Source organism: Phalaenopsis equestris, unplaced genomic scaffold (assembly GCF_001263595.1).
Source record: "Phalaenopsis equestris unplaced genomic scaffold, ASM126359v1 Scaffold000065, whole genome shotgun sequence".
Taxonomy (NCBI): domain Eukaryota; kingdom Viridiplantae; phylum Streptophyta; class Magnoliopsida; order Asparagales; family Orchidaceae; genus Phalaenopsis; species Phalaenopsis equestris.
The window spans coordinates 630,053-644,283 of NW_018164507.1; the positions used below are offsets into that span (position 1 = coordinate 630,053).

At 32.3% G+C, this 14,231-nt stretch overlaps 1 protein-coding gene across 1 annotated transcript in view; it reads right to left on the minus strand.

Annotated features, from left to right (window-relative positions):
* The window catches only part of LOC110019643 (RING-H2 finger protein ATL16-like), a gene marked incomplete at its 3' end in the record, with an annotated part of 20,711 nt that extends 6,940 nt beyond the window's left edge, over window positions 1-13,771 (minus strand). Inside the window, exon 1 of the mRNA XM_020717389.1 lies at window positions 13,691-13,771. Within this exon, the coding sequence (XP_020573048.1) occupies window positions 13,691-13,771 (81 nt within the window). The remainder of the gene's footprint in view (window positions 1-13,690) is intronic.
* Window positions 13,772-14,231: the final 460 nt, after the last annotated feature.

Genomic DNA, 14,231 nt, shown 5'->3' on the forward strand with positions numbered 1-14,231 from the left:
TCTTCTCCTTCTCGGTCATGTCGGCCGGCAATGTCGCCGACCCTTGCAAGGCTTCTGCAACACCCCGCTGAACCAATAGAGCTCTCATCTTTACTCTCCATAGGCCGAAGTCGTTCTTCCCATTGAATTTCTCAATGTCGAATTTGACGGAACTCATTGTCGTGGCTAGGATTTCTTCCAAATGAATTTTACCTGCTGCCTTTCCAAGAACTTCTCCATGTGAACTCCACTGCCTTCGTCAACCGAACGGAGAGCTCCGATCCCTTCTGACAGAGATCACACCTGTTCACCGGAGAAAAGTTCTTGTTCTGTGCTCGCGCCTCCTTCCCGCAGGCACTCCTCTGCGTCCAGCAGAACAAATCAGGAATTCCTCCTCTGCCTCTCACACGAGAATAACTGCCTCTCCAGAGCCGTCCCGCCTCGCCAAACTGCTTAGGTCCTCCTGCTTCCGAACTCCCAAACAGGGAACTCCCTGAACCCTTCTTTGCGCGATCTTCACCTCTTCCCTCTGGCGGTAGGTGAGCGGTAGGTGAGCGGTAGGTGAACGGGAGGGGGGGGGGGGGAGGTACCACATTACAAAAATATCATTTTACCTTAGTTCATTAATTGAGGGTCAAAATAACAATAAGTGTGAAAATATCAAAGTTTGGTTCTTAGATATGAATACTTGAGAACTGTATGCTATGTATATAAATTTATCTTTATTTTACCAAAATGGCTCCAAAAATATCTACATATCTTAAAATTTTTATAATTTGTACTGCTAAGATTAAAATATGATATTTTCTTCTTAGTTTACCATCTTATCATTTCAACATTATATTTTATATAAAGATTTTACCAATTTTTTTGTCTATAGCAATCTTTTCATTGTTGAATATTTCCGACTCGATTCGTTTTAAATTTAACTATTGTAAAAAAAAATCCTCATCTTACTTACGATGCATTTGGCGCAACAATGAAGCAGTCGTTTTCGTGATAAAAAAGAAAAGATAATTTAAATTTAACTAGATATTTTCATATTTAAAACTTTATTATTTTAAAGGTTTAATTACTTTATATCTCTCTATTTGTTATAAGAAATTAAAATTACATTAATTTTGAGTGGCGGCATTTAAATTTAAGGCTTAGCTTTCCGAAGGGCAAATGCAGAACGTAAGCTTTTAATATAGAAGAGAACAAGAAATGTTCATTTAGGGTGCAGCAGAGATAAAGGTGGAGTCATGTGATTGAGCTGAAATAACTGAGGGGCATTTATATGCATCCTACCGGATTTCTATGCATTTACATGGCTAACATTTACTTTACTTTATTACATTTATACCACCTAAATCTCATATAAGTTATCACATCAAAGTTATCATAATTTTAAGCCATTAACTTGCTCCCTTGGAATGTAGAATCTAGGCCACATATTATTCGGGCAAAATAGAAGTCATAGAATTTGAAATTTTTTTCGAATATATTTTATATAAAACACAGTGATCGCATTAAAAATAGGGCTGTCAAAACGGCTCGTTGTTCGCGAACAGCTCGTGTTCGGTTCGTTAAGAAGCTCGTGTTCGACTCTTTCGCTAAGTTAACGAGCCGAACACGATCCAATATTTGTTCGTTCGTCTTCGGCTCGTTTTGGCTCGAAATACTACCAATCAATTATATATATATCTTTGTTGAATCGTATTTTTAAAAAAACTAATTGACTACAAGGCTACGAAGATTTATAATCAATTAAAAATATTAATGAAGAAAATAGAATAAAAATTATTTAATCAGATTCAAATTATGTTTTAAATTTTGCTACAATCCTTAACATCTTATGGCTAAGTGATTAGAGTTGTCAAAATGACTCTTTGTTCGTAAAAGGCTCGTGTTCGGCTCGCTAGACCACGAACACACTTTCTGAGCTCGAAATATAAACGAGTCGAACACGAACTAAGCTTGGGCTCGCTCTTGTTCGGCTTGTTTCCACCCCTAATTAAAAACATGGGTAGTAATAGCTTATCATAGAAATCATCGACTGGGGACAAATTATGAGAATCATGATACATAACTTTTATAGGATAACGCCAACAAAATATTTGGCATTAATTTTTAATTTAAATTTTAAAATAAAGCATTTATGAAATTAATACGAAAGAGCTTTTGTTCCCAACGACGCATGCGGTTGTACGCATATTATTAATTTCTCATGCATGTGGGTTGCGTGATGTTTCTAATCGCAAAAGAACATAGTTTAATGAAGAGCCTATGGGTATTTTTCTAAAACTAGTAATTAAAAAACTAGTAATTAAAAAATAAATCTCAATTTTTTTTTTTTTTCATCAACTGATTTGAAAAATTTACTATGATTGAGAGAAGTTTGTCTAGGTTACATGTTGATCATACATGACATATAAATAAAAGAACATTAAGGGCAAATGAGTTTTTTGAGGTTAATACATATAGAAGTTTTCAAATAGTGCTTATTACATATAAAGGTCCCAAAAAAATCAGATTTTTATGGGTGAAGGTCTTCTGTTACAGCGTTGCCTCCATCGATCGAGAAGGTAGTAGACGACTTCGACAGTGGAGGAGGCGCATAGGAGCTCGCCAATGTGGAGCATGCTCTATGGAAACTATGCATCCAGCCCATCACAGGGAGGGAAGTCGTCGCTACCACTGATTTACAACCAAAATTTTTCATGATCAGTGCAATTCTTATCCGTTGAATAGACAGGTGGCATCCTCCACCTCGACGGGTCCGAAGGCATCATTTGCTTATAGATGGTGTTGAGAAAACTAGGACGAAGAAAAATAAGGACGACACAAATCCAGAAGAACATAGAGATTTAACGAGGTTCGGCGAAGATGCCTACGTCGTCGGGAGCAGAGCGGCAACCTCCTTTTCAATATTCAGAAAGGATGCTACAGAATAGAGGATCCAACTCTCTAAAAAACCTAGGATTACAAACAGGTTTATTTATAATCATAGAGTAAACCCTGCAGTACAATAAGTAATTCTCAAATTACCCATGTACCGTATAGCCCCAACCCACTTAACGTAACTTCCCTATTTGGACAGATTCTTCCGCTCCGCTCCACTCCGCTTCGATCCAACGTCTGTCCCTATATGGTATATGAGTCATACCATAACAGATGAGCATATTATAATTTGTAGAATTCACGTTGGTTGAAGTGGAGGAATGCATCAAGTTATCTTTCAAATCGACAGTGATATAGAAAGGGTTTTATTAGTAGATTTCAAGTTGGTTAGTTGAAGTAGAGGAATGCATCAAGACAATTTTGTGATAAAAAAAGTACCGCTTGTACTATATGGAAAGATTTATTATTGGCGCTGAGACCTATAATGTCTTATGAGTTATGACGTTGAATGTTGGCCTTTAAAGAGAATCATAAAATAAAAATAATTGTTGTTGAGATGACAATACTTAGGTAGATGCATGAGTTCATTGAAGCTTAGAGATAAAATGATAAATGGATATGCACGTGATATGGTTGTCGTAGATCGAGTGGCGGAGAAGAGGAGATAGATATGTCCTAGACATTTTCTGATCAAATTAAATGTTAACCAATTGATCTGTTTGACCAAGTAATGTCGACTTCAAATATTGAACATTATTAACTAATTTTTATTTTCCATAATATTTGTACTGATCTGCAAAGCTACATCTATTCAAAGTAATGGTGATATTCACTAGTTGCCTCAACAAATACTAAAAGACCAATATAGAGTTGAAGACTCGATAGCACACATAGCAGAGAGTTTAGCAGATCGCTGGGACAAGTGGCCGATAACGTCCATAGAAGAGGAGAAAGAGGACGATGATGAGGGAAAGATGATGAGTAAGAGTTATTTTGTATATATATTTTTTTATTTTTTAGCATTTGTTTAAATATTTACTTTGAAATTTTTGATTTATTTTATTATTGTTATTTAGGACAATTTGTGACAATATTTTACTTTTCCTTGTTGATATTTATTTGAACTATAATCCTTGCTGATGTGGCTGGATAAAATATTGGTGCTATGTGAATTCTTTATTGCGTGCGAGTTGTGAAAATATAATATTTCTTTTATATTTTTTCTGTGTAGCAGGTTTGCATCTGGTTTACGTCCATTTTGTGTCGTATAATCTAACGCTGAAATGACAATTATTTTCCGCCGTTCTTCGATATTATTTGCCGTCAATCCGAGAATAATTTGACACTAAGTTTAGCGTCCTATTTTTTTGACGCCAAATTCAGACGCATGCAGTGCCTCAACAAAAAAACCGATGCAAATTTGATGCCAATAGGACCCAAATAAATTATGGCAAATTAATTTGACACTAAGGAGACGAAAATTCTATTATCAGATGCAAATAAACTAAATTTCTATAGTGGTTGGTATGAGGTTATGCCTAGGTAAATTTACAATTTCCCTATATTTTTTTTATGCAGTTTACATAGTTTGAATTAAAATTAAATGAAAACATAACTAACACTTAATAGGGCACAATGGACAAAAAAAGTATTCATGTAGGCGACCCCATTGGGGGGTAAGATAAAGATTTGTTATTATTATAATTATTGTTATTTGCATAATTTAATAATTATGCTCCCATCCCCTCGGATATATATATTTTTTAGTACTAAAAAGAAACACATTTGATGATTTTACCCGCCTTAAAAAACAATGTTTGTTTTGCCTTTGTTTATAAAGTTATAAAAAAAATTAAAATTTTTAGCGATGCACTGAATTATATTTAACTAAATATATATCTAATAATTTTGTATGTTTTTCTAAAATTAATTTATTTTTTTATTTTTATTTATTCAACCCTTAGGTGCATTCTTTTTATGTGTTAATATTATAGCTTTGTTGATGTTTACAATCATATGATATTGATAAACTCTTAATGTTTCTATAAAACTAATTCAAATTTTATGAAAATGTCCCATATAAACCTATACTTATTATATGTTTCTTAGATACACTTGAAATCCGAATTAAAATCAGGATCATAATAGCTGATTTTTTAGATATATCTTTCGATGCATGATGATTGATAAGGTTATGATGGCATTATTCCCATAATAAATGTTAATAATCCCATTATATTTGTTTTTGGTTTTTTTTTTTTAATGCTCATGATTTATATATATTCCCTTATTCAATATAATGTTAAAAAAATGTTTAGAATATAAAACTGATAGAATTTTTTTTGTAATTTATTTGTATTCATTCATTTTAAGCCCAATCAATTGAAGGGAGTTGACTCGTTTTGATTTTCTAGCTGAAACAAATCTATATAACTCAATTAGAGCTTGCTCGTTTCAATTTTGAGTTGGATTGAGCTCAATTCAGATTCAAGCCGAGCTAACTCAAAGTCAAATATAACGAATGACAAGCCGCTTTCAAGCTGGCCCAACCTCAACTCGAAATCAACCATATTGATAGGCAGTAAATGTATCCTCTTTAAAATTTGTAATTACATGTGTTAGTACTTACTCGATACATTTTGAATGTTCTATTTTATTCATTAAAGGTACATTTATATTTACTTGAGAAATGAAATACTACTTAAATAAAATCTAATGAAATGAAGTTTATGATCACAAGTTTAGAAACATACTTTACAATTAATGTTTTTCTTTCAAAAAATAATTAGTAAATAAAAATATTAAATATTGAGGATTCCCTTTTGATTATATTCATATAAAATGGTAGATGCTGCTTGCTGGCCACCTAAATCAAGATCCAACTAATCAATATGCAATAATGTAGACTTTGATCACCTTTAAAAAATAAAATTAAATAATGTCTCACCTGATACAAAGTATGTCTGTTTATATGGACAATGGAGGGCAGAATAGTGAATGATACAAAGGTTATAATAGTAAATATGCATACAGAAAATGTCTTGATATATATTTCCTATGCAGTGCTCTAACACCTAAAGCCGTAAACCAGAGAAGAAAATATTGTGTCTGGAGTCCAGACGTGATACAGTGGAGGTTCAAGCTCCCGCTCCGCCCCACTGTATCACGTTCTTTATTCGGACTCAGCTCTGCATCCGGACTCCGGACGCAATATTTTTTCAATACATAGAGAGGAGCCTGAATACAGGCAGGGAAGAGAAAGGCGAGAAGCTCGAGCTAATCAACAATAAGCAGAGGATCAATGGATCTTTCCTTAGCCACTACTGGATTTTTATTAAACTTTTTGAAATTATATAATAAAATAAAAAAGTTATTCCCATAAAATTAAATTCTTAATAGAAATTTAGTATTGATTATATATTTAAATTAATAATTATATTTATAATAGTCCTGATACAAAGTATGTCTGTTTATATGGACAATGGAGGGCAGAATAGTGAATGATACAAAGGTTATAATAGTAAATATGCATACAGAAAATGTCTTGATATATATTTCCTATGCAGTGCTCTAACACCTAAAGCCGTAAACCAGAGAAGAAAATATTGTGTCTGGAGTCCAGACGTGATACAGTGGAGGTTCAAGCTCCCGCTCCGCCCCACTGTATCACGTTCTTTATTCGGACTCAGCTCTGCATCCGGACTCCGGACGCAATATTTTTTCAATACATAGAGAGGAGCCTGAATACAGGCAGGGAAGAGAAAGGCGAGAAGCTCGAGCTAATCAACAATAAGCAGAGGATCAATGGATCTTTCCTTAGCCACTACTGGATTTTTATTAAACTTTTTGAAATTATATAATAAAATAAAAAAGTTATTCCCATAAAATTAAATTCTTAATAGAAATTTAGTATTGATTATATATTTAAATTAATAATTATATTTATAATAGTTTTCAAAAATTCAAAGAGGTCGATGTTTTAAAGTCAACTACTCACCACCACGTGAATTTCATCTCACCACCCTTCACTTTAAAGGTCTGTTTGGGGCAATTGACTCCATATGAAGAAAGAATTATGAAACTACTACATAAGAAATTACTCTTTAAAAAGTTACGGTGATTATTACAATTTAATTATTTTCAAAAAGTCAGATCGTAACTTTTTGATAGCCACTACATTTTGTCAGGTCAGGCTGTAAAACACAACTTCCCACCACAATTTTGTTTTTTTTTAAAATAGACAATGTAGTTCTGCCAAATGCCACAATGTACGATAAAGTACCGCACCACCATCCCAAACACACCTTAAATTTTGATTCTGCCAATGTCTACATTAACTTCGCTTGAACATGCATTATAACATAAGATTTATTAGTTATCAAGCATAAATCCATTTGTTTTGGTAGTTTAATAAACCACACAAATCTCTAAAAGAGGATTCTATGGGTGTGGAAACCCCAAATCAAATCTAAGATTCCATAGTTGTCTATTGAGGAAGCAGTTAGCAAGAAATATTCCTTCGAGGCACTTCACATCTAGGATTCTGATCTTGTCATTTTTTATATAATTTCTTTTTTTCATCAAATAGTTCTAGTTGATACAAAAATATGATTAAAATGTCAATAAAAAAGTATTTACTAAAATAACACCAATTAAAACATATGATACAACAGAAACATAATATTACTCAACAAATGAAATAATTTTTGAATTGGACACAAAGGCTTTGGAATTTGGATGATTATACAGAAGAGTTGGGGTTTTATTTATTGTTTTCATCAGTGCCCTTGATCGACCCATTTCTACCATTGGAATTAACTTCATTGCCATAATTTTCTTACCGTTTTTTTATGATTTTAAATAACAAAAATTATTGGAAGATTTTTGAAAAAAGCAATTTATGAATCTTGGCATTTATATAACTAATTAACTATTTATGTAAATATATTAAGGTATAATCTTATAATTATAAAAATTCATTAATAATATTACTTCCACATTTAATCAACTCAGATCACAATTTCACATTAAAATTAGTTTACCAACCTATTTGAACACTTGCATCACTTTAAACAATAATCATTACCCAATTTTGTCAAACAACTATTTATTTTAATCCATAAACCATAACAATAGATTAGCATAGAATAAAAGTTAAAAAAAAAATAGGAGCATTTATATAAATACCAATCAATTCTTATTTGTTTATATATCTAACACCTAAACTTTGCTTTTGATCTTTGTATCGACCAAATATTTCATATCATAACAAAAATATTATCATTTTAATCTCTCATAAGAAATTGAAATATACCTTCGATGCATACTTAAGGTGGTATATATGTACGCATAAATTAAAAGTTGAGATGTTTGATATGTGATTGCATAGGAATTGAATAGTATACATGTAAATCTTCCAAAAATAATTTCATGTAGAGGCTTAGATGTTAGGCTGAAACTTCATATTTGGAAAAAATATTACATCCAGAGATCTGACGTATCTATGCGTTCGGACTTTAATGTATTTTCGCCAAGTGGAAGCCATGGTTCCACCGAACAAAAAATAAAGAATTATATATTTTAATACATGATCCGGCCCGACCCAGCTCATCTTTTCGAAAACAAACATTCACGCCAAATATAAATATCAATTTTCTTCTCACGCCATCGGGTAGCGTTATATTGCTATAGAACACCACATCAAATTTCAGTAACACCTCAATAACTCCACAAAAAACCGTAATAACAACAATCTCCAAAAAACCACAATACCACTCAAACAAAATCACGAAAAACAATAATAATATCACAATCATCGCAATAACACATAAATAACACCATAATAAACCTCATTGCAATAACACATAAATAACACCATAATAAACCTTAATAAAACCTTAATAAATCCAAAAAAAAACCGCAATAATACCAGATAACTGCAATAATACCAAATGACCTCAATAACTCCAAAATAATCCCAAAAACATCAAATCCGCCTTAGTTAAGCAATACCACTCAAATAACATAACAATAAACCTCAATAACACTTCAAAAACTTCACAAAAAATTGTCATAACACCAAATAATCGTAATAACATCAAAAAACCTCAATAACCCCACAAAAAACCCCAATAACACCAAAAAATCCACAATAACATCATAATAACACTAATCGAGAATAACACAATAAAGTCGCCACAATGCTACTCATATAAAACAAAAAATAACTTAATAACACCACAATAATACCACGATAACACTACAATAACACTGAAATAACATCATTCAAAAACATCACCATAACCACCACAATACCACCCAAATAACACCACAATAAACATCAATAACACCACAAAAAATAGTAATTACACTAGCTCACAAAAAAACCAAAATAACACACAAAAAACAACATAAAAAATCACAATAACACTATAGACACCGCAATATTACTCAAATAACACTAAAATAAATTTCAATAACAACTTAATAACTCCAGAAAAAATCACAACAATAGCAACCCACAAAAAAATCACAATACCACTTAAATAACACTAGAAAAAAAATCACGATAACACCACAACGGACATTATATAATTAAAATAACACTACAACAAATCTCAATAACTCTACAAAAAAATCGAAATTGAATTTCGTAGGAGTGGTCTGGCTCAGACCGGGTCATGCATTAAAGAAAAATACCCATAGGCTCTTCATTAAACTATGTTCTCATGCAATTAGAAGCATCACGTAGCCCACATGCATGGGAAATTAATAATATGCGTACAACCGCATGCCCGTTGGGAACAAAAGCTCTTTCGTATTTATTTCATAGATGCTTTATTTAAAATTTAAATTAAAAATTAATGCCAAATATTTTGTTAGCGGTATCCTATAAAAGTTATGGATCATGATTCTCATAAGCGGTGTGCTATAAAAATTACTGCAAATATTTTGTCCGAATAATATGTGGCTTAGATGCTATATTCCAAGGGAGCAAGGTAATGGCTTAAAATAATGATAACTTTGATGTGATAACTTATATGAGATTTAGGTGGTATAAATGTAATAAAGTAAAGTAAATGTTAGCCATGTAAATGCATAGAAATCCGGTAGGATGCATATAAATGCCCCTCAGTTATTTCAGCTCAATCACATGACTCCACCTTTATCTCTGCTGCACCCTAAATGAACATTTCTTGTTCTCTTCTACATTAAAAGCTTACGTTCCGCATTTGCTAAGCCTTAATTTTAAATGCTGCCACTCAAAATTAATGTAATTTTAATTTCTTATAACAAATAGAGAAATATAAAATAATTAATATTTTAAAATAACAAAGTCTTAAATATGAAAAATACCTAGTTAAATTTAAATTAATATTATTGCATCACAACGCGCTGCATTCTATCGGACGTGATACGAATATTTTGAACGAAAACGACTGCTTCGATATCGCGCCAAATGGATCGTAAGTTAGAACTGTGCAATTACACAATTGCCCTCATGATTGTCATGTAATTGTTTCAAAAAGGAGGTTGGTTTCCGCTTATTTCTATTTAAGTTCGCATCCAAACAAGATATTTGATACAATGATCTAAAAGATTAATGTAATATTAATAATTCATACTTTGCACTCATTTAAAAATTGATCTAATAAATTTGAGACTAATCGCGAACACTTCTTTTAGAATATTTGGACGTTGACTTTATTTTTCTGCAAGTAATTTCAGTTTTGGTCAAATGAATTCAAATCATTAAAAAAAAAAACATTTACAGACATACCCCACAATTCCTATGTATTTGAAGCGTGCTAGAAAATTCGCAGCGGTAGAGTAATGGACTATCGTCTTAGCATTGCATGAAAGTTCAGCACACACATAGATGAAAGATAAACAAATGATGATAGCTCCAGAATTTCTTACGTGGAAACTCGTAAGGAAAAAACTACGGGGTCTGGCCGAGTTGCGGAATCCACTATTGATTGATGATTACAGAAATCCCTTGTCTCACAGACGGGAAATGGTAACTATATTTTTTAGATTACAATATAAATTACAACGTCGACTGATGACGTCTGGTTGGTGGTGATCAATGGTGTTTAGTGGTGGTTGATAACTGTTGGCATAGATCTACGACGATCGGTAGTGGTCATCGAAGGTCGGAGGTGGTCTTCGGCTGTCGGCGGTGGTCGACGACGAGCAATAGTGATGCTAAGCTACAGCTTCTTCTCAATGCCTCAGGCTCTCTCTCTAGACTTCAGTTTGATGGTCTAATTATAGAGTTCTAGGTGCAATTAATGCAGTAATATCAACTATTTTGATCGGACGGTACAGAGAGTTTCCTTCGATCATGGTACATTTAATGGACATTTGAGCTCCTTAACGATGTCGGAATTGAGCGATCTTGGGCTTGTTGGATTTATCTTGTCGAGACGCTCGATTCGAGTCTAGACTTGCTAGTGTCAACATCTGTTTGATCTTCCAAATGTGTCCAGAAATCTCTCAAAGGTGGTTTAATGACTTGATCTGAGCTTGATTTGACTTGGATTGGACTAGTTTTTATATCATTAGGTGTGTCTCATTGAGCCGGTTAGTTTGAATATAAGTTTGCTGAAATCGGATCTCTAGATGACTTTTTATCAAGATTTGAATATTTATTATTCAAAATATTGTCTCGAGATTCGTGTCGGATGATAAAAATTAGTTGTTATATGTTGGATGATGAAAATTTGTTGGTGACGTATCAGCGTTAAACTTTTTAAACAAAAACTTTAATTTTTACATTCATATCACTCATTCTTTCAAATCGCATAAAAATATTATTATGATGTATTTTAAATTTTTTTATTAGAAGATGTATTCCAATTTTTAAAAATAAAAATAAATAATATTTTTATGTGATAGGAAAGATTTGTTCCGTACAGATATAAAAACTAAAGTCAAGAGTTTGAACATGTAAATACAAAAGAATCCAGTGTATAAATGATGTATATATATATATACTGTTTATAATTATATGGCATTTTTTTTAATATTATAAACTTTGACTCCACGCTTAACAAAATGCAAATCAAATGGAAAAATTTATTTTATTTTCCTCCATACTAAGGCAATACACAGATTAAGATTTATAAGATTTTGACACTAAAACTAACAAAGTTATTGTTATTATATTTTTCTAACAATCAAAGTGTCAAAATAACATCCAACTATTTATTGAACTGCAACTTCTTCTCAATGCCTCGGGCTCTCTCTAGACTTCAGTTTCTCCACATGTCAGAGGTGGAGGTCTATTTATAGAGTTCTAGGTGCAATTAATGCAGGAACATCAACTATTTTGATCGGACGGTCTAGAGAGTTTCCTTCGATCATGCAACGTTTAATGGACATTTGAGCTCCATAACTTTGTCGGAATTGAGTGATCTTGGGCTTGTTAGATTTATCTTGTCGAGACGCTCGATTCGAGTGTAGACTTGCTAGTGTCGACATCTGTTTGTCGACATCTGTTTGACCTTTCAAATGTGTCCAAAAATCTTTTAAATGTGGTTTAATGACTTGATCTGAGCTTGATTTCTCTGATTATACTAGTTTTTATATCATTAGGTGTGTCTCATTGAGCCGACTAGTTTGAATATAAGTTTGCTGAAATCGGATCTCTAGATGAATTTTTATCAAGATTTAGCTTTTCTTGCTCAAAATATCATATCGGGATCCGTGTCATATCTCAAAATTTGTGCTGGATGATGAAAATTTGTTGGTGATGTATTAGCATTAAACTTTTTAAACAAAAAATTTAATTTTTATATTCATATCACTCATTCTTTCAAATCGCATAAAAATATTATTATGATATATTTTAAATTTTTACATGTATCTGTATTCGAAGATGTATTCCAATTTTTAAAAATAAAAATAAATAATATTTTTATGTGATAGGAAAGATTTGTTCCGTACAGATATAAAAACTAAAGTCAAGAGTTTGAACATGTAAATACAAAAGAATCCAGTGTATAAATGATGTATATATATATATACTGTTTATAATTATATGGCATTTTTTTTAATATTATAAACTTTGACTCCACGCTTAACAAAATGCAAATCAAATGGAAAAATTTATTTTATTTTCCTCCATACTAAGGCAATACACAGATTAAGATTTATAAGATAAAATGTGACACTAAAACTAACAAAGTTATTGTTATTATATTTTTCTAACAATCAAAGTGTCAAAATAACATCCAACTATTTATAATGGGTAGTTTTGATTCCTGAGAGAGTCTCAAAGCTCATTAAATTGGGGCTGAAAGAATTCTTTAAATTGGGGCTAAAATAAGTATCATGAAGGATTGGAACCAAAAATACGTAAATGTAAATAGTCTCGCACTATTTTGGCCTTCAAACTCATGACTTTTTAGTTGAAAGACAAAGCTATCACGGAGTAGGTCAAACTATCTTTTCACTTTTGGGAAAAAAACAGAAGTGCAAGGTAATATCAAATTACAACTCCAAGGCTAGCTCAAAATATATATATATGTATTGACAGCCATAAATGTTGGGTTCTGGTTATTGGTTGAATGCATTACATAGTCTTTTCTTTGTTTACATAACATTTTTTTTAAAAAATAAATTTACTCGGGAAAAAATAAGAATATTCTGATGAAGAGCTGTTGGCGTCAGGCACAGACCCTCTGAACCGACTCAACAATATATGCTTGAATCATGCTATGTCCAAATGCTTAAATTATTATGGCAGCAGCAGGGAGTCCCCCGACAAGAATCTCAGATGGACGACCGACATAATGCATTCAGTCGACTAATAACAACTAACCAGATTATTCTCGCCGACTTTCTTCAATAGTCCAGCTAGCTGAAGGTCCCCCTTTAGCAGGTCGACCAGTTCACGAATCATTTCATATCTTCTACCTCAATGGATCGAGCCGAAGGATGATAAGACCCTGGGCCCACATGATTTTAATTCGTGGAATAATATGTACAATTACTCTTAAAACAGAGTTAGAAATGTAATGTTTCTTCATTTCATTCCCTATACTATAAGTAAGAATTTATTTTTTTTCATCTAATAGGACTTTTGGATTTTTCACCTATGTACCAAAAATCTTTGATCATATAAGAAGGGTTAAACCAAATTTTGTTAGGCAAGTGACCATGCACTTCTCTCCTCTCTCTCTCTCTCATATTCTATGCACTCTCATCTCTTGGGTATGCCTCTTGGACAAATCCAGATTCAGCAATTTTCAAATTTTTGTATGGATGTTGTTGGGTATTTTAATATATTATGCCAAAAAATAAATAGTAATAATAAATTATTTTACATCTTTTGCTCCTCTCATTTAGGGGAAAAATTTGCG